General features: G+C 44.1%; 1 protein-coding gene across 1 annotated transcript; it reads right to left on the minus strand.

The window, feature by feature from the left end:
* Positions 1–175: 175 nt before the first annotated feature.
* Positions 176–19,441, minus strand: Hdac3 (histone deacetylase 3). The gene is made up of 15 exons (XM_055622537.1): positions 19,336–19,441; positions 19,158–19,240; positions 16,943–17,085; positions 10,367–10,448; positions 10,188–10,244; positions 10,019–10,074; positions 9,522–9,655; positions 7,599–7,679; positions 7,135–7,208; positions 6,918–6,982; positions 5,177–5,266; positions 5,008–5,066; positions 4,675–4,754; positions 4,225–4,382; positions 176–930 (listed from the first exon to the last, which is right to left on the minus strand). The coding sequence occupies exons 1-15, from the start codon at positions 19,388–19,390 to the stop codon at positions 861–863; spliced, it is 1,287 nt and encodes a 428-aa protein (XP_055478512.1). The 5' UTR covers positions 19,391–19,441; the 3' UTR covers positions 176–860.
* Between the last annotated feature and the right edge of the window lie 28 nt (positions 19,442–19,469).

Genomic DNA, 19,469 nt, shown 5'->3' on the forward strand with positions numbered 1-19,469 from the left:
TCTTTACCAGCTATCATCTTCATCTCAAACACCCGCGCTCATGTGCCTAACGCCGTGTTTTATACCTTCTGGCCACTAACTTGGCCAGGTTAATCTAACTCTTCGGTGAAAATGTTCTATTAACTCCCCATTCGAGTAAAATAACCCATGGAGAATACACACACAGGGCCTAAGATAAAGTACTGAACGAATGGCAACAATTTTATTACACACATCATCATCTCTATTTCCTTTTCCCATCATGCATAGGTAGGTAGGAAGAATTAAAATTACCAGAAAGGTACAAAAAATACCAATTGGTTTATTAGATTAAAAATGGTGGTAAAATGGACACAAAGCCAGTTAGAGCGGCGTCTCTTCACACCCTCCCCTACTTACAATTGTACTGCATCTGCAATTAAGGTTTCAGAGAGACAGGCCCTCCTCCCCCTCACCGTTCACACTGCATGGAAGCAAGAAGTACAGCAGGGCAACCAAGGAGGAAATCAGAGGTGACTTCCTAATTGATGGAAAATTTATACACAGTACTGTCAAAACTTTCATCTCTAGAAGTCTCTGAGTTGGAAAGATGGAAGGAACAAATAAGGGGCCAGAGGGGCCGGGGACCACCTCTAGGACTCATCACCCATAATGTTCCAAAAACCTTTGTCCCTGTCTCATCCCTAGCAGGGACCATCATCAGGCTATGACAGTTTGAGGAAAAGGGGTAGATGATTCTAGAACCACATGTGGTTTCCAAACCCTTCACCAGAGTTAGTAAAGGGCCCTGGAGGTATCCAGTTCAGGACTCAGGGAGCCATATTTTCCTTTCCGCCCAAGAGGTAAAAAGGAATTCCTGGGGACACAGCATCCATCTGCTCTCAAATCTCCACATCACTTTCCTTGTCATTGTCATGGTCTCCATCATAGAATTCATTGGGTGCCTCTGGCCTGAAAAGCAAGGGACAAGAAATTAGGAGCCCACTCTTCAAATTCCAGGCTCCTCCCAGAGCCCTCCTCGGAATACCTTCTATGGTATTCTTCAAAGCCAGTTCCTCTGCTCTTGCTAGCAGGGACTTATTGCAACTCATATATCCAATAAAAGGAGACTTCCATGTGCCAGGCATTGCCACAGGCCTTATCAAAACAGCAGAGCATCAGCCAGGCAAGGTTACCATACAACCTCTCAGAGTTTACCTCATGAGACCAGCAATAACAAGGCAGATGAATGAATACAATAATTTCAAATGGTGGAGTTTTACGTGACTGAGTCTGGTATAAGCAAGAGGGTGGCATGTGACCTACAAAGTGGGAGAGCACTCTGAGGGGGAAAGACCTGAATTCCATGAAGCTGGCTTCATGAAATTCATGAAAGATCTCAGGAAGGTCCCTCCAAGCCACAAGAAAACCAAGTACAGAAATCACAAGGTCCAAAGGAAGCAAGCCATTCTAAAACAACAAGCAGGCCAGGACAGCTGGGGGTCATGTGAGCAGAAAAGTGTAGTTTCAGAAGATGAGGTAAAGATCTGTGTGCAGGTCATTTTCAAGCTGTTGCTTCTAAGTTCGAGGAGAAGGAAGGGTATGAGCTGAGACTGACAAAGGGAAAGGTACAACTGGACGATAAGACGAGACGAGGTATAGGTGGAAGACAGACACCAGGAAAGGTACAAGAGGAAGACTGACATAAGGAAAGACACGAGCAGAAGACTGACACAAGGAAAGGTGTGAGCGGAAGACTGACATGCTCATAAACTGGAATGAGGCAGGAAGTGACAGCAACACAGGGCTCAGTAAGTACTGGATGCTGGCTTCCTTCCCTTTGAAAAACATTCTCTGAAAGAAAACAGTGAGACAGTCACTGAAGAGAAGCAAAGAAACTAAGGCCTTGTCTACTTAGTAAGTCCACCTCTATCATCTCTGAGAGCCCAGGGTGAAAGGTGTGGAGTCAACCACTCAGGAGTCTCAGCCCTGAAACTCACTGCAGAATCCTAGGAAAGTTAACCAATCTCTCTGAGCCTTGGATTCCTCTAGTCATCCAAGGACAAGAGCCACCTCCTAGAGTTTTCTGATAGCCACAGAATGGCAACATGATGGTATATACTGTGTAGCATATATACACAGGGCTTTGCAAAGGTGGAAATTCACTGTGGCCGCTCTGTATGCCACACATTGGCTGTAGTGCAACAGGCAGCAGTGAGGCAAGGCTTAGAAGCAGGAAGAAGCTGCTGCTGGCTGCCCAGGAGATATGAATAACGCAAAGACTAGAACCAGGTGTGAGCACATAACTATAGAAAAAGCCAAACCTGGACAAAAGGGAGATCTTAACAACAGGTGTTGCTGAACCAATTAAGACGAAGACAATCAGTTTTCTAGAAGTCAAGCCTTAGAGACCTGGAAACAGACACTACAGAAAGGATGATTACAGGAGCCTGAACCAGATGTTTAGAATCTTCTTTAGCCAAGCCAGGGAATAAGGAGGTATCTCTAGAGGAGGGAGGCTGGAGAAGGCCCAAGCATCAGAGCAGTCAAGACCAAGTCCAGAGGACAAAAATGGAGATCAGAATTCTAAAACCCAAAAGTAGATTGTAGATGAACTGAGAAGTCATCCAAATTTGCTGCAGAGTCAGCGTCAACCCCAGGCACAGAAGCACACATCAACTTGGGCGCTCTGTCAATCCTGTAAGGCGACCTGTTCCCCCTAAGCCCATCTCTTTCTATCTTTCTTTCTCTTGGCCCTTCTGGGTTCTGTTGGCCTTCCTCTTCATTTTCTAGAAATTTCTTCAAAGATGAACAACAAAAAGATATATACTAATAAATTTTCTTTCCTATTTCATTCTACCTACAGATATTTTCAACATAGATTTAAGAAAAATAAAGATAACATACTCTCTCTCTCATACACACACGCACACCCCTCAATATAATTCTCAAATCTGGAAAAGTAACAAAAACAAATAAATCTAGGAAACCTATAAAACAAAATGTGGGCAGTGATCTATCGGGTTCAATGCTCAGAAGGAATAAAATGCTGTAAATGTAAATAGGGAGCTGAAGAGAGGACCTGGGTTCTCTTCTCAGCACCCACATGGTAGTTCACAACCATCCCTAACTCCAGCACCAGAGGATCTGACCTTGGCAGGCACCAGGTACAGTGCACATAAATACATTCAAATGAAACACCATACACATAAAACAAATGAATCTAAAATTAAATAAAAGGTCTTTTTTTTAAAAATGTAAGTAAACCTCTAAAGACTTCTTGAAAGGCAATTTGGCAGCAAATATAAAATACTACATATGGCATGTGACCTAAGGGGAGCAATTCTGAAACTCTGACCCACTCAAACAAGCATGCAGAGATGTGTACATAAGGTGCCACAATTCAGTGTCACATTCTTTACTATTTAATAGCCATAAAAAAAGGAGGTGGAGTAGGGTAGAGCTTAATGTAACCAGCCATGAGTGGTAAGTGATTACACTATGCTATCAATACACAAATTATACAACTGAGAAAACACTGATCTATACACACTGACATAAGAAAATAGACCTTTTAAAAAGAACACCAAAAAAAAAAAAAAAAGGAGAATGTAAATCAGAGCAATAAACAGAGAATGCTCTTACCCATATTAACAAAAAAATTTATAAAAAACTGGATATAAACCTTCCTATAAACCCAGCATTTAGAAAACCGAGACAGGAAGATTATTATGAGCTCATGGCCAGCTTGGGCTACAATACTGAAACCCAATCTCAAAATACCAAGAAAGAGCAAGGCATGGTGGTGAATGTCTTTAATCCCAGCACTCCAGAGGCAGGGGCAGGAAGATCTCTGATTTTAAGGCCAGCATGGCCCACACAGAGAAACCCTGTCTCAAAATACAAAACAACAACAAACAAAAATCTGCATACATAAAATTCTGGATGTACACGTGTATGTAGAAGTGTTCTCACAATCTATAGAAAATGATCTATCCAAAAAACACATAAATCAAACCATGAATAATGGTTACTTCGGTGGAATGATTCTGGGACTGTGTAAAAACAACATATTTTGATGCTGTTTATAATATTTTCAATGAATATGTTGTTTTGATACTAAAAAGTGTCAAAAAGGGTAGAATGATTGTAGCCTAAAGGAGATAAGCCAGGGCCAGATGAACTCGTATTCCCATTTGCTTTTCCACTCAGAAGCCTCCTCTGCAAGCCTGAGGAACCACCTGTTCTCAAGCCCCTGCCCCAGACCTGCTGTAGTTCTCCTCAGGGCCCCTCTCTTCTGCATCAGCCTCATCAGTCCTGTCATACGTCAGGAGATCTGCCGGGACATCATGAATCTGGACACTGGGAGCATGGTTCAGCATTTTCAAGTTTTCAAAGATTGTCTGGCGGATCTGGTCCAGATACTAGAAGAGAGGAAAGAAAAGTCAGCAGCGACTAGGTGGGTCCCAGAGAACACACCCTTCTATCTATCTGCCTTCCACCCTGACAGTGTTAAGTAGTATTTCAAGTTCAGATCCCCACTTGGTAACTGTCCCTCCCCACCAACCCAACTGTCTCTATTGTGGACTGCTCCAAGATGTTAAGAGCAACAGGGACAGCTCAGAATTTCCTTCTCTTGCTTTCTCCTACCTCCCACCTCCTGGACCTTCCTGAGCCCTCCCCTCTTGCTGTGTCCAGCTTCTCACAGCTGCTAACCTGGCGGGAATTCTGATTCTCGATGCGGGTGCTGACATCTGGGTGGAGCGTGAAATCCGGGGCAAAGTACTCAAAGTATTCTTAGAGAAGAGAAGTGAGGGAAGGCATGAATGAAAAGTATGGCCGAGATACAAAAAGGTGAGTCCCACGACTTTCCGATCTCCCTCCCCATCCTGGTCCCCGCGTGTACGAGTATTTGCTCTGCTCTGAGCACAGGGGTTTAGTCTGCAGAGCTCCCAGAATGTACAGTTTCCCATGTGCCTTCAAACAAGGTCATCCTGGAGACTGGTGAGAATGGTTCCACTTGTGGGGGCATCCTGAGGTGGACCTTACCACTATAGGGAAGTTCCTCACTAATGGCCTCTTCTACCAGCAGAGATGTTTCGTATGTCCTGAAACCAGCAAACAGAGGGGTTTGGGCTGACAAGTGGGCTGGAAGGGCCACCCCTCCAATTTCAGGGAGTCCATAGCAAATCACAAAGGAGAAGGAGATTGGACTCACCAGCACCGGGCGACGTTTCGGACGGTGTAGCCACCACCACCCAGCACCAGGAGAGGGATATTGAAGCTCTTCACATATTCGACACATTCCCTGTTAGAAGTAATAAGAGGACTCAGTGAATCCAAGACATGTGACCCAGGTATCACTTGAAATGTTGGGCAAAGATTTGCCCAATAATATTCTCTGTCATTCTGCATAGTAGAACTCAAAGTTACATTCTTTGTGTGTGACTGCTTATATAGATGTGTGAGAGTCTTTATATGTGTGCCAGTGCATGTGTGTGTTTAGAGGGTGTGTGTGCTCATGTGTACAGGGTCCAGAAGAGACCCTCAAGTGTTGGCCTTTTTTTTTTTTTTTTGACCTGGAACTTGCCAAGTAGGCTAAGCTGGCTGGCCACAGCCCTATGAGTCTTCTTGACTCTACTTCCCCAGGGCTGGGATTGTGGATGGTAAGTGCTGTACTACTGGGCCTAGTGTTCTTACAGGGGTTCTGGGAGCAAACTCAGGTCTTCCTGCTTGTGTAGCAAGCACTTGGACTGAGTGTGCATTTCACCCTGCCCCACCTGACACCCTCCTGCCTCTCAGCTGTATGCTCAAGATTAGGACTCCTTAGGGCAGTGAGCAGTTACTAAGAAAAATGTGTTTTCTAATGGTCATGACCCACAGGTTGAGAAGCACTGCTCTAGGGGCTAGCACGTCAACTCAGCATTAGCGTCTACTGCTCTCCCAGTGGAACAGACAGTTCCCAGCATCTACACTGGAAAGCTCCAGGGAATCCAGCCCTCTTCTGGTGCTTGCGAACACGGACACATACACACACGAACAAATAAAAATAAATCTTTAAAAACTATTAGTATACTTTAATGTTTTGTGTCTCAATAAAAATTTTAAAGTAAAGCACACCCTCACTCTGTATTGCTTAATATTCTCCCTGGCATCTTGCCTTCTACTCAACTCTAGAGTGCCAGCCAGACTGTCTGTTCTAATCTTCAGGGTACACCTTCAAACCCCCTATTTCTCTCCATCAAAACATGCCCTTCCCCAAATAATGTTAATGGCTTCCTAAGTGACTTCCCACTACCTATCCTGTCCCCCGACTCCCACGGTAACTTTCAAACTCATCAGACCACGCCACTTCCCTGTTTAAGATCCTTCAACAATTTCTATCATCCATGGAATGACAGGGTCTAAAAGTTCTGGCCAATCTCAGCCCGGTGCTTTCTGCACCTCACTATGTTCTGGCCATGCCAGCTTTATTTCTTCTTGTCAAGACAGTAGCTCTTTTTTGGTCCATTGGCCCTTCTCACTGCCCAGGGCAGTATTTCCTGTTCTTCTATCATGGCTCACTCCTTCTGAGTCTCCAGGTCTCCCACTTCACCTTCTCAGAAAACCCTTCCTAAAGCATGCTGTCCATAGCAAATTCCCACACCTTGTGTGGGAACCTGAGCTTGTAATCCCAGAATTTGGGAGGCTAAGGCAGGAGGGTCACAAGTTCAATGCCAGCCTGTGCCACACAATGAAACCTTTAAAAAAAAAAAAAAAAAAAAAGGATAATTAAAAAGATTCCTTCTTGTTACCCTCTTAATATTTTTTCCTTCATTAGATGTTTGTTTTGTTTGTGTGTATGTGTACTTATGGGCACTGAGATACACACACATGCACATACAATAATAACAATAATAATAATGATAATAAAAGAGAAACTAAAACTTTATACAACAACAAGAAGGAAGGCAGCTCACCCATGTCCCCGTATGCTGAGATTGAAACAGCCTAGTCGATCGCAGCCCAGGGAGTCAGCTCCACACTGCAAAGAGGAAAACCCAAAACCGCTACAGTGACGTGAAAGATCAGAGCATCGGTGTCCTCTACTGTCCTTCCCTCACAATGTAGGGAAGTCAGTCTTCCGCTCTCCTCCCTGTAGCCCAGGCAGGGCCGCTTAGGGGCTGAGGGCGCTACCTGCAGCACGATGCACGTTGGCTGGTAGAAGTCCACCACCTGGCTGATGACTGGCTGGAAAAGGTGCTTGTAACCTGGGAGAGGGCCAAAGGTGGGCAACCTGGCACCCCAAGGGGATGGGGAGACAGGGAACAAAAGGAAAAAGGGGGTTGAGAGAGCATGTAGCCCAGGAAAGGGGCAACCCATAGAACCAGCCACTGGTTCTGAACTTCTGGATGATGTCACAACTGCTGGGTGACTAATAAACACTAACAACCTTCTTCCCAGAAAAATAGATAAACAAACAAAACGCACATACACATACTATATTGCATACAAACTCCAGGGGTTCATGGTCCTTCTGAAGGCCATTCATCCTTAAGGACACCTGGCCCAACAATAGACAATGCCAGGCAGAAGAGGTTAATTGAAAGAGAAAAAAGGGGGTTGGGGGGCGTGAGCAGGGAGAAGTCCTCAGAACTTACTCTGGTCATCAATGCCATCCCGTAAGGGCACATTGAGGCAATAGTAGCGGCCACTCTCTGCTCCAACTTCATACATGTCACCTGTAGAAAAGTGAGTAGAGTGATCATGCACAGGAAGTTTCCACACCACAGCTGTCCCTTCTGTGTCCTCTACCACATGCTCTCTACGGCTCCAGCAACTTGCATTCACTCAGTACAGGGCCATGGCTATGTAACTTGCTATGTTGCCTAGCCTAGCTTCTAAGTTTTACTCCCTCTGCTTCAGCCTCCTGATTATCTGAATTACAGGTATGTGCCTCTTTGCCTGGTTAAAAACTTCTATTTAGCCAGACATGGTGGTACACACCTTTAATCCCAGTACTCAAGAGGCAGAGGGTCTGTAGTGAGTACCAGAACAACCAGAAGCCCTGTCTCAAAAGCCAAACCAAACCAAACAAACAAAGAAATCAGATTGGTTTGTTTTGTTTTGTTTTGTTTTGTTTGGGGGGGGGGGTTATATTGTTTTAAGATTTACTTTTATTTTCTACTTTTGAGTGTTTTGCTTGCATGTATGTATGTGTACCACAGGCATGCCTGTTGCCCACGGAGGTCAGAAAAGGGCATCAGATCTCCTGGAATATTGCAGACAACTGTAAGCTGCCATATGGGTGCTGGGAAAAGAACCAGGTCCTCTGCAAAGGCAGTAAGTGCTGTTAACAGCTGAGCCATATCTCCAGTCCCTGATTTTCTTTTTTCTTTCTCTTTCTTTCTTCCTTCCTTCCTTCTTTCCTTCCTTCCTTCCTTCCTTCCTTCCTTCCTTCCTTCCTTCCTTCCTTTCTCTTTCTTTTTCTTTTTTGTTTTTTGAGACAGGATTTCTCTGCATAGCCTTGGCTATTCTGGACTCTTTGTAGACCAGGCTGACCTTGAACTAACAGAGATCCCCCTGCCTCTGCATCCTTGAGTGCTGGGATTACATATGTGTGCACCAGCCTGATTTCTGTTTTTTTGGATTTTTTTTTAAGTTGTTTTATACTTTTTTTGAAACAAAGTCTAGTAATGTATCTCACACCCACCTCAAACTTAAGGCAACCCTCCCAACTGAGCCTCGTGAGCCTGCCTACTGGGAAAATAGGCATATGCCATCACACCCATTTCAACAACTATTTCTGCTAAGATGTGTACTAGGCACAGGGGATAAAGCAATGAATAGACCTAATGAAATTCTACCAAATTCATACTGTTGGAGGTACATAATAATGAAAAGAAATGTGGTGGTTTGAATAAGAATGGCCCCCACAGGCTCATATTTTTGAATGCTTAGTCATCACAGAGTAGCACTATTTGAGGATTAGGAGATGTGGCCTTGTTGGAAGAAGTGTCACTGGGGGTGGGCTTTGAGGTTTCAAAAGCCCATGCCAAGTCCAGAGTCTGTCTCTGTGTCTGTCTCTGTCTCTCTCTCTGCCTATGGATGAGGATGTGGCTCTGAGTAACTGCTCCAGAGCCTGCCTGCCTGCTGCCATGTTGATAATGTATTAACCCTCTTTCATAAGAGCTGCCTTGGCCATGGTGTCTCCTCACAGCTATAGACAGAGAATGAACAAAAACTACAATAAATGCAACTAGCAGTGAGTAATCTGAGAAAAAGAAACAGGGTGAGGTACCTGTTTATCTACTTTAATGGAGTGACTGGAGAGGTGTCTCTGAAGAGAGACATAATACATGAGAACAGAAGGCTAAGGAGTCAGTCGCCGCAAAGAGCTGAAGGACAGATGGGCACAGGGGCACATACCCTATAATCCCATGATTCAGAATGCTGATTATAGAGGATTCTGTTCAAGGCTAGCCTGAGCTACAGAACAAGACCTTGTCTCAAAACAAAACACATACACACCTACACAAAGAGTTGTAAGATAGAAAAAAACCCACAGTGATCCTATCGCTTACCTGTTCCAGGAAAGAAGTAATTGCCGTATTTGTGGAAGGACACAGTCATGACACGGTCCGTGAGGTAGAAGGCTTCCTGAACCCCATCACCATGGTGGATGTCGATATCAATATAGAGCACCCGAGGGTGGTACCTGGTGTGAGGACAAAGCCGCAGTCTGGGGAAGAGGCCAATCCCCCAATCCTCTCCTCCCCAACACAAGCTCTGGAATTATTTAGAGTCTGCTTCTGGCCAAGTCACTTGAAACCTCATCCCACCAGTTTCTTCCAGGCAGCCGGGGCACCATCCTGAAGGCTAGAGACGGGAAGAAAAGCGATGTGCAGAGTGGGCTGAAATGTGAGCAGGCAGCAGAGAAGATGCTGCAGAACCGAGGAAGGAGCCAACCGAGAAAAGCATCAAGGACTTAAGAGAAGCCAGTGGGGAAGGAGGTCAGGACTGGGCCAAGAACCTTGGTCCCAGTCCCTAAAGTCTCCCCATCTCTTCCTGGGATACTTACTTGAGCAGCTCCAGGATACCAATTACAATGTCATTGACATAGCAGAAGCCAGAGGCCTGTGGGGAGATGGCTCTATAAACAGAGGAACAGTTTTTCTACCTAGATACCCCAGCACTGTCATTCAGCCCACCTCGCTCAGGGTAGCCAGTCTTCCCCACTGCAGCCTTACCTCAAATTTTTTGGCATGGTGTAGACCGCCAGCCCAGTTGATAGCAATATCACAGATCTGAAAGATAAACACCCATTGAATCTTCTTCCTGCCCACCACTGAAGCTGGGTTCTGGGTCAAGGCTAGATGGCCTTGGATCTGGAGACCCACAGAAAATTCAGGACTCGGGGTTACATCACCTTGTTGTTCAGCTGTGTAGCTCCTTGCAGAGATGCGCCTGTGTATCGAGAGCAGAACTCAAAGAGCCCGGGAAACACTGGGCTGCAGGAAAGAGAGTGGAGTGACACCCCTCTTGCTGTTGTCCACCTCCTTCCCCACTCAAACTCCAATTACAGCTCCCTTCCCCTCCTCCACACCTGAGCCATCTACGGATTCATTCAACAAAGATTTTGGACCAAATCTTGTGCCAAACCTTGTGCAAAGCATGGTACAGGAAGCATAAAAATGTCCAACTGACAGGGAGTTTGTACTCTACCTGGGAAGCGAAGCAAACAGTTTCTAGGTTCTTAGGTACACAAGAAAATGCGAGGAAGCTGAGCTAAAAGAAGAGGTTGGAGAGACTGACAACAAATGACGTCTGCCACAGTTTATCATAACATGCAACGATATTGCTTATGGCTGCTATATATTACAAAAGCTATACTTTTTTTTTTTTTTTTTCCCAGACAGGGTTTTTCTGTATAGCCTTGGCTGTCCTGAAACTTGCGTTGTAGACCAGGCTGGCCTCGAACTCAGAGATCTGCCTGCCTCTGCCTCCCAAGTGCTGGGATTAAAACTGCATCACCAGCACTTGGCCTATGGTTACACATTTTTAAAGAAAGAACTGCATCCCTATTCATATGAAATACTAACAGCGATACAACTAACTGAAAGCCTTTAGCACACTGTTATCACATTAAACCACATGTCAACTTTGATTACCACCTACATACTGTATGATTCCACTTATGTAACATTCTAGAAAAGATAAAATATAAGGATAAATCAGATCAATAGTTGCTTGGAGCTAGGTGGAGAAAAGGGATTGACTACATTTGTAGAGTGAAGGAAATATTCAGTACCCTGGTACACTCTATCAAAACTCTGAGAAATGTGACACCTCAGAGCTAGATGGCTTGGTCAATTAAAGTGCTTATGTTACAAGTAGGAGGACCTGAATTGATCTAAAGAACCCATGTAAAAAGGTCAAGTTTTATGGTTTATGCTTCTAATCCCAACTCTAGGAAGGCAAATCTGAGGGGGTTGCTGACTAGTTCCAGGCCAATGAGAGACCTTGTTTAAAAAATCAAAATGGCAGCCAGGCTGTGGTGGTACAAGCCTTTAATCCCAGCACTCAGGAGACAGAGGCAGCAGATCTCTGTGAGTCCACTCTGGTCTACAGAGCGAGTTCCAGGACAGACAAGGCTACACAGAGAAGTAGAGAAAAGAAAAAAACCAAGGTGGCCAGGTTTGTGGTGAATGCCTTTAATCCCAGCATTCTGGGGCAGGCAGATCTCTGTAGATTCAAGGCCAGCCTAGTCTACATAGTGAGTCACAGGATACCCAGAGCTACATACAAAGACTGTCTCAAAACCACATAAACAAAATGGATAACACTTGAGAAATGGCAGCCAATAGTTGCTCTCTAGCCTCCACATACATACATACATACATACCCCTTCATATATATGAGTCCTCATGCACATACACACACACAACACACAAATAGGACACCTTAAAAAGATGAATTACACTTAAAAAAATGGCTCAGCAATCAAGAGTTCTTCCAGGAGACCCAAATTGGGTTCCCAGCACTCACATCAGACAGCTTGTAACCATCTATACCTCTAGTTCCAAGAGATCCCACATCCTCTTACTGTCATTCATGGGTACCCCAAATATATGGCACAGCGTTCATGTACACAGATATGTACATACTCATAAATACATACATATCTTTAAAGGTGAAATTACTGTATGTAAATTACATCTTTGTACCTAGTTTTTTTAGTACTTTAAATAGGGACTGGAGAGATGACTCATGGTTAACAGCACTTGTTGCTTTTGCAGAAGTCCTAAGTTCAATTCCCAGCACCCACATGTTGGCCCATAACCATATGCAATTCCAATTCCTAAAGATCCAATAGGTATGCACATGGCATGCACGAAGGTAAAATATCTATATACATAAAATAAAATAAATAAAACTTTAAAAATTTAAATACTTTAGCTATATTGAGCTTAAAAATTAAAACACAGTAGTACAGCATGCATACAACCAATCCCAAAGTGCCACAAAAAATAAATAAATCCTTTGTCTTAGGTCTCCAAGAAACCAGTGCAGCCTATATACTGACCATGAAAGAAAACATGATTAGGTAGGAATACATTAGTAGCTCAGTGGCAGAATGCCTGCCTAGGATGCACAAAGCCTTGGGTTCAAATCTCAGGATGGCAAAAAAAAAAAAAAAAAAACAGAGTATAGGGAGTTTTATGGTTTTTCAAGACTTAAAAAGATTTGTGTTTGATGAGTAGAAAACTAAGCAAATTGAAAAAAAAATGTCATTGCCAATTCTAGGAAAATCAAAAAGTTATATGACAAAATAGACTAATAGTTCTATTTGGCACTTTAGTTATAATGATGTAAGCACAGATGGTCTGTGGTGGTGGAGGCAGAGGCAGGTGAGATCTCTGTGAGCTCAAGGCCAACCTCATCTACAGATCGAGTTCTAGGACAGCAGGGCTCACAGAGAAACTGTCTCAAATCAAAACAAAATAATAATAATGTAAGCATATAATTTTAAAATGTAAAGGTTGGGTGTGGTGGCAGACATCTTTAATCCCAGCATTCAGGACCAAAGGCTGGACAATATCTGAATTTGTGGCCAGACTGTCTCTAAAAGAAATTCTAGGCCAGCCCAGGCTACACAATGAGACCCTGTCTCAAAAATTTAATTTAATTTAATTTAATTTAAAAGTTGATGCTAGATATAGTAGATCACACTATAATCATAGCATTCTGAAGTAGACAGAAGTCATCGTTAGCTATACAATCTAGGCTCTAGAGGTCCTGTCTCTAAATAAATAAATAAACAAATAAACATACAAATAAGGGGGTATCAAGATTGTTGGTATAATGTTCTTTTGGAATGTATATAATTTACCCTTGTTCATTCAAATGCTGATTTCTCTACCCCATTATCTGATTTCATTCTGCTTATTCTAAGCATCACCTGTCTCAAGTTTGTGTAAACATGCCACCATTTGTTCTCTGTAATTGTTAATATAACAATCAGCCAGTGCTATGCAATGGAGAGAATAGGGTAGGACATCGGGTCCAGAGAGGAGAAGGAAGTGAGGGGGAGTAGGAGAGAGAGATTGGCAGGAGAGGTCTTCCAACCATGAGGAGAGATGAACTAAAATATAAAATATTTCATATTTATATAAAATATAAGATATGACTAAAAGTATAATGTGGGAAATCTGAATGGTAGGAAACTATGCGGGCTTAGAGGTTTAGGATGGACTATTGCCCAGCATTGTGCTCTAGGTTAATTAAATAAATCCTAGTCTCTGTGTGGTGATTCGGGTATACAGCTAGTTTACAAATAACCACGGTTTAACTTAAAAATAAATCAATATTAAATATTAATAACCCACAATACAAGATGGCCCAGCAGATGGGGGCATTTGCTACAAAAACTGATAGCCTGGATTCAATCTGTGAAACCCATAGGAAGATCTATTCTGATCTATCAGACTGTCCTCTGACCTTTACCACCCCACCAAAAATCAGTAAATAAAGGAAAAATAAATTTCCAAGAAAGCAAATACATTAGTAATATAAACTGTGATATTATTGCATTGTGAAATGGGAGAAAAGAAGAACACAGTGGGGTGATATAGAAAAATGAATTTGCTCATACCCCACACCAATGGCTTATTAGACAACACCTAAAATTGATAAAAAAAAAAAAAAAAAAAAAACAGCAAAAAGAGATAATACAGTAGAGAAGTATGGTTGTAAGCCCAGATTCAGAAGTTCACCCATGACGCTAGTGATGGTGAGGTGGGGTAGGTAAGCCATACTTCAGTGTCCTTATCTGTACAAAATATACGCCCTGACTGATAAGGGGTTGTTGATATAGAGAAAATGGCTACAAAGCATTTAAAACAGTACCTAGCACATACTAGGTATTATCTAAATATTACAAATTAGTAGGAGTAAAGAAATTTTATTATTTTGAAATGTAAAGATAAACACCATAGCCCATCATGATGGCGCATGCCTTTAATCCTAGCAAATGGAAGACAGAGGCAGATGGATCTCTGAGTTCAAGGCAAGCCTGGTCTACAGAGCAGAGTTCCAAGACATCCAGAGCTACACAGAGAAACACTGTCCAGTAAAAAAAGAGAGAATAAGAAACTGCCCAGGACAGTATGTGACTCAACAACAAATGAGCAGCACACTGCATAGAAGACAGAACTCTGGGGCAACACTGCCAAGAAAAGCTGTATGGGGCTGCAGAGATGGCTCAGAGATTAAGAGTGCTGGCTGCTCTTCCAGAGGTCCTGAGTCCACTTCCCAGCAACCACACGGTGGCTCACAACCATCTATAACGTGATCTGGTGCCCTCTTCTGACGTGGAGATGTACGTGCAGATAGAGCACTCATTCACATAAAAATAAACGACAAATAAACATTAAAAAAGAAGAAGAAAAGCTATATGGATGGCCAAGCACAGTGACACACACCCGGAATCCCAGCACTGAAAGGCAGAGATGGGAAAACCACCAGTTCAATGACAGCCTGGACTACATAAAAAGATCCTGTCTTGAAAATCAAAACAAAACAAGACATGGAAAGGAGAGACAGAGAGAGAAAGCCTGGAGAGATGCTAGAGGACCTGTGTTCAGTTGCCAGCACTCATATCAGGAGACACACAACCGCCTGTCACCCCACCTCCAATGAGCTTTTCTGGCCTCCACAAGTCCCCACATATGTGGTATACACACATATACATACACACACAGTGACATTTTTTTTAAATATTATTTTCAAAGAAAAGAAAGGAGACGTGGGAGCCACATGGAAGTGGAGTGAGAAGGCTGAGGAGGCTCAGAGCACTCCCGCACTGTGGGGGTGAGGTTTGGGTACCAGTGCGCAGGGCAGACTAAGGAGCTTGCCTTTATCCCGCAGTCCCGGCTACTTGTCAAGTCAGCTCTTTCAGTAAGACAGATTAGGAAATCGCTTACAGACCTAGGCTCTGAGCCAGATGTGGTGCAGTAAGACTGATTCTAAAAGTCAGGAGGCTATAGCCCATTCTGTTCTATGCTGCTTTCAGAGTCAAGTTCAAGGCTAGCCTGGGGCCATCTGGCACGACTTTATCTCAAACAAACAGAAAACCTGGGCTTTGGATCTGTGTCCTATCCCATTTATTTATCAGGTGACTCAAGATAAACTACAAAGAGAGTTCCAGGACAGCCAGGGCTGTTACAGAGAAGCCCTGTCTCAAACCACACTTGCCCCACCCCCCATATATGCTCTATTTGCCTATGTGCCTACATGACAGAAGAGGACATTAGATCCCATAATAGATGGTTGTGAGCCACCCTGTGGGTAAACTCAGGACCTCTGGAAGAACAGCCAGTGCTCTTAATTGCTGAGCTATCTCTCCAGCACAATGTTTATTATTTTTCACTAATGCGAGGCTCAGTTTTGTTGCCCATTCTCTAGTGTTCCAACTCTGAGTCTTCTGCCTACAATATAAGCTCTGTCTTAACCTGGTCTGGTTAGGGATGAGTAGCATGCATAAAAGACTGAATTCAATTCCTAGCATTCTCTTTTTTTTTTTTTTTTTTTTTTTTTTTTTTTTTTTTTTTTTTTTTTTTGGTGTTTTAAGACAGGGTTTCTCTGTATATCAAAGTCCTGGCTGTCCTGGATGCATTTTCTAGACAAGGCTGGCCTTGAACTCGTAGAGATCAGCTTGCCTCTGCTTCCCAAGCGCTGGGATTAAAGGCATACCACCATGCCTCCCCAAAAAAGAAAAAAAGTTTAATTAATTAAAAACTAGTCCTATAAAATCATTTCCTGGCTTTAATGACCTTCATCTACTATAGAAACAAAACCATTGATATATAAGATAGCTGTTTACCTTAAAAACAAACAAAACAAAACAAAACAAAACAAAACCAGGGCCTCACTAAATAGTATAGGCTGGCCCTGAACTGACAATTTTCTTGCCTCTGCCTAAGTGTCAGGATTACAGATGTGAGCTTTCTCAGGCTTTATACTTTACAAAGGCCCCAGTCGTCTTCTTAGCCTCCATTACATCACTCTTCTATTCATTTTCTGGACTGCCTCACTGGTACTCCTCATATTACACACTACCACAGCCCCTTAAGCACAGTCCCTCCTACCCACATCTCTCCCCTCACCCTCCTGCTTTCAGACCTCAGTTCCATCTCTATCATTTCATCTAAGACCAGTCTTTCCCTGAAATGTTCTTTCTAGTACACACACTCATAGTCAGACGTAGTCTTCCTCACAGGACTCAGCAAAGGTAGAATATTAAAACCTTGTCATTTTTCTACACCACTGCATCCCTCAGACTTAGCACAGGACCTGGCAAAGATGGACCAAATGACCATTAGGTAATTACTGACAAACAAATGAGTGAATGATAATTAACTGACTAGTAGGCTCTTTCCACTGCTACCGCGTGACCCCCGGCCTCCCTCCCGGCGCTTGACAACAAAACCCATCCTTCCCTTACCAGTCATCACCCACGTTGAAGGCATTAAGGCTCTTGGTGAAACCCTGCATGTTGGTGGGGCTGACTCTCTGCAAGAAATCAATGTAGTCCTCAGAATGGAAGCGGCACATGTCATGCTGGGAGGCCTGGTAAGGCTTGAAGACCTAGGGATGGAGACAGAAGTGAAGCCGTTACCTTGAGGACTGCCTAGGTACTGCTCAATTTCTTCTACACTGCCCTAATCTTATCCTTGAAGGCAGGATGCCTCTCAGGTGGGCGAGCCAGAACAAGATCAGCCGGAAGAGGGTGCCAGTGCGTGACCAACTAGACAAGACCTAACTTAATTATAATCCCATCTAAATGCTGAATGACATTCCCAATACCAGGACAGGTGACAACTACCATGGAAACAAGTGGAAGCCAAAAACGAAGAGAAAAGAGTTGGCGTCTGAATTACTAAAAATTTTCTGCTCAGTCTCAGGAAAATGTATACACACACACACACACACACACACACACACACACACACACATATATGCCATTTCTTTATTATCAGTCTATTTATCTTGCCTCATTTTTTTACTCTGTAGCTATAAATTCTTTCTTAATTAAAAATTTTTATTACATTATTTATTTCTTCTGTGTGTGTGCGTGCGCGTGCACATGTGTGAGTGGGGAGGCGGGATGGATGGGTATCCACGCCACAATGAGGTCAGGGATTAATAGGTGTCACCACCTTTCACCACTGGGCTTCAGACCCAGGTCATCATCAGGCGTGGAGATGGCACCTTTACCCACTGACTCTAACCCTCTTGCTATCTATAACCTCTTGATCTGTTCGAGCTGAGACGTGGTCTCACAGGAATAAAAGTCCCTTTCACTGTCCTCCTGACGCACAGTCTTGTTACTGGTTCCACACAAGGCCAGGAAGGAAGAAAAAAGTGCCTGGCAACCAAACCAGGCAGTGCTACACCAGCCTCGAGGCTGGACCTGCCCTGGAGACTGTCCAAAACACATATAACAATCTCCCTACCCACTATTCCTTGCTATTCTACAGCATCTCTCTGAGTGAAGGAGAGAGGCTGCTAGCTAGGCAAGCCACTTTTGTCAAGGCCCCTGGAGATCACTTCATCTTCAGCCCTTCAGCCCAGCCTCTACCTTCTCAGCCTTGGCTCCTGGCCCACTCTGCCCTGTTCCCAGCTCTCCCAGGCCTGGTTCCTTCTACACTCCTCCTCTCCTAAACCCAGGTTCTGTCCTCTTCTCTGGGTTTTTCATTGTGGGGTAAAATATGTGAACTATATGACAACCTAACTGAAATCCAAAGTCCTAAACCAAAGATTTATTATCCTCAGTGTGGGAGGCGGGGAACCGGGGGTAGGAGTAGAGGTTCAAACAGTGGTTTGAAAATTGGGCAAGAAATGCTTTTTTTTTTTTCCTCTCTCTCTCTCTCTCTCTCCTATAAAATGCATAAAAGGACACACAGACAATTTCAGGGATTCACGGACTTGCAATAATATCACCTTAGCCTTTTCTGCTCCCAAACACTGCCTGCCCCTCCGCTCACTGATGTTGGCTATCTTCATGGTGCATAAGGGTTGGACTTGTTATTTTTCCCATCTCACAGCTAGAAATTCTGAGCTGGGGAGAAAGAGTGACTGTATAACATGGAAGATGCAAGAGTTGAGCAAAACCACATAGTCAGATTCATTCCATGCACATACACCACAAAGGGGCACAGAGCTGTCCCCCAAAGAGTTGCTTTAGCTCCTAGCAGGTAAATGGGCAGAGGAGCAGGAATTACGGAAAAAGCTCACTCGAAAATAATACTCCCAACCCTCATCCTCAGTCCTGCACCACTATCGGCCTCACAGTGCAGAGGGCCTACAGGTGTGCTGCCATGGCAGAACACTCACCTAACGTGTGAAGCCCAGGATTTGGGGAAGAAACACACCTGTCGTCAAAGTGTCCCCTAACCCTGGGCCAAAGGCTGGTCTGCCCTCAAATTAAAAGGGAGTCCCACCTAAGGTCAAAAATACATCTCCCATTAAATCGGGGGGGGGGGAACAACACCCACTCATTACTACCAGCAAAACTGCCCTGTACATAGGTAATGCTCTCCCTGCCTTCTGTCCTGCTCCCCTTTCTCTAAGGGTAGATGGCCTGGTATGTCCAGCCCCAGTCTAAGGCTACAGCTCTCTGCCCAGGCCCAAACCCCCACAGAAGTGGCAGGACTCACGATCATCTTCTTATAGAGACCATAATGCAGAACTAGGCTATGAGTCAATGCCAGGCGATGGGGCTTCATAGGGTGCCCAGCTCCTGGGGGAGGGAAGAAAAAGAGTTGATCAGTTCCCGCCCTTAGAGTTACAGCCCTTGCCGTGAAACCTCTCTTCCCGAACAACCCTGAGCCCTACCGTAGTGAAAGTTGCCCACATCGGGGTCGTAGAAATACGCGACGGTCTTGGCCATGGTGCTAGGGGACCAGGCCCCGAGCCTCAGCCGCCCGCCCGCCCACCAGCCGCCAGCCCCACCCCCAGCGTGCGTACTG

The sequence above is a fragment of the Psammomys obesus genome, unplaced genomic scaffold (genome assembly GCF_907164565.1).
Source record: "Psammomys obesus unplaced genomic scaffold, mPsaObe1.curated_primary_1811, whole genome shotgun sequence".
Classification (NCBI taxonomy): Eukaryota; Metazoa; Chordata; class Mammalia; order Rodentia; family Muridae; genus Psammomys; species Psammomys obesus.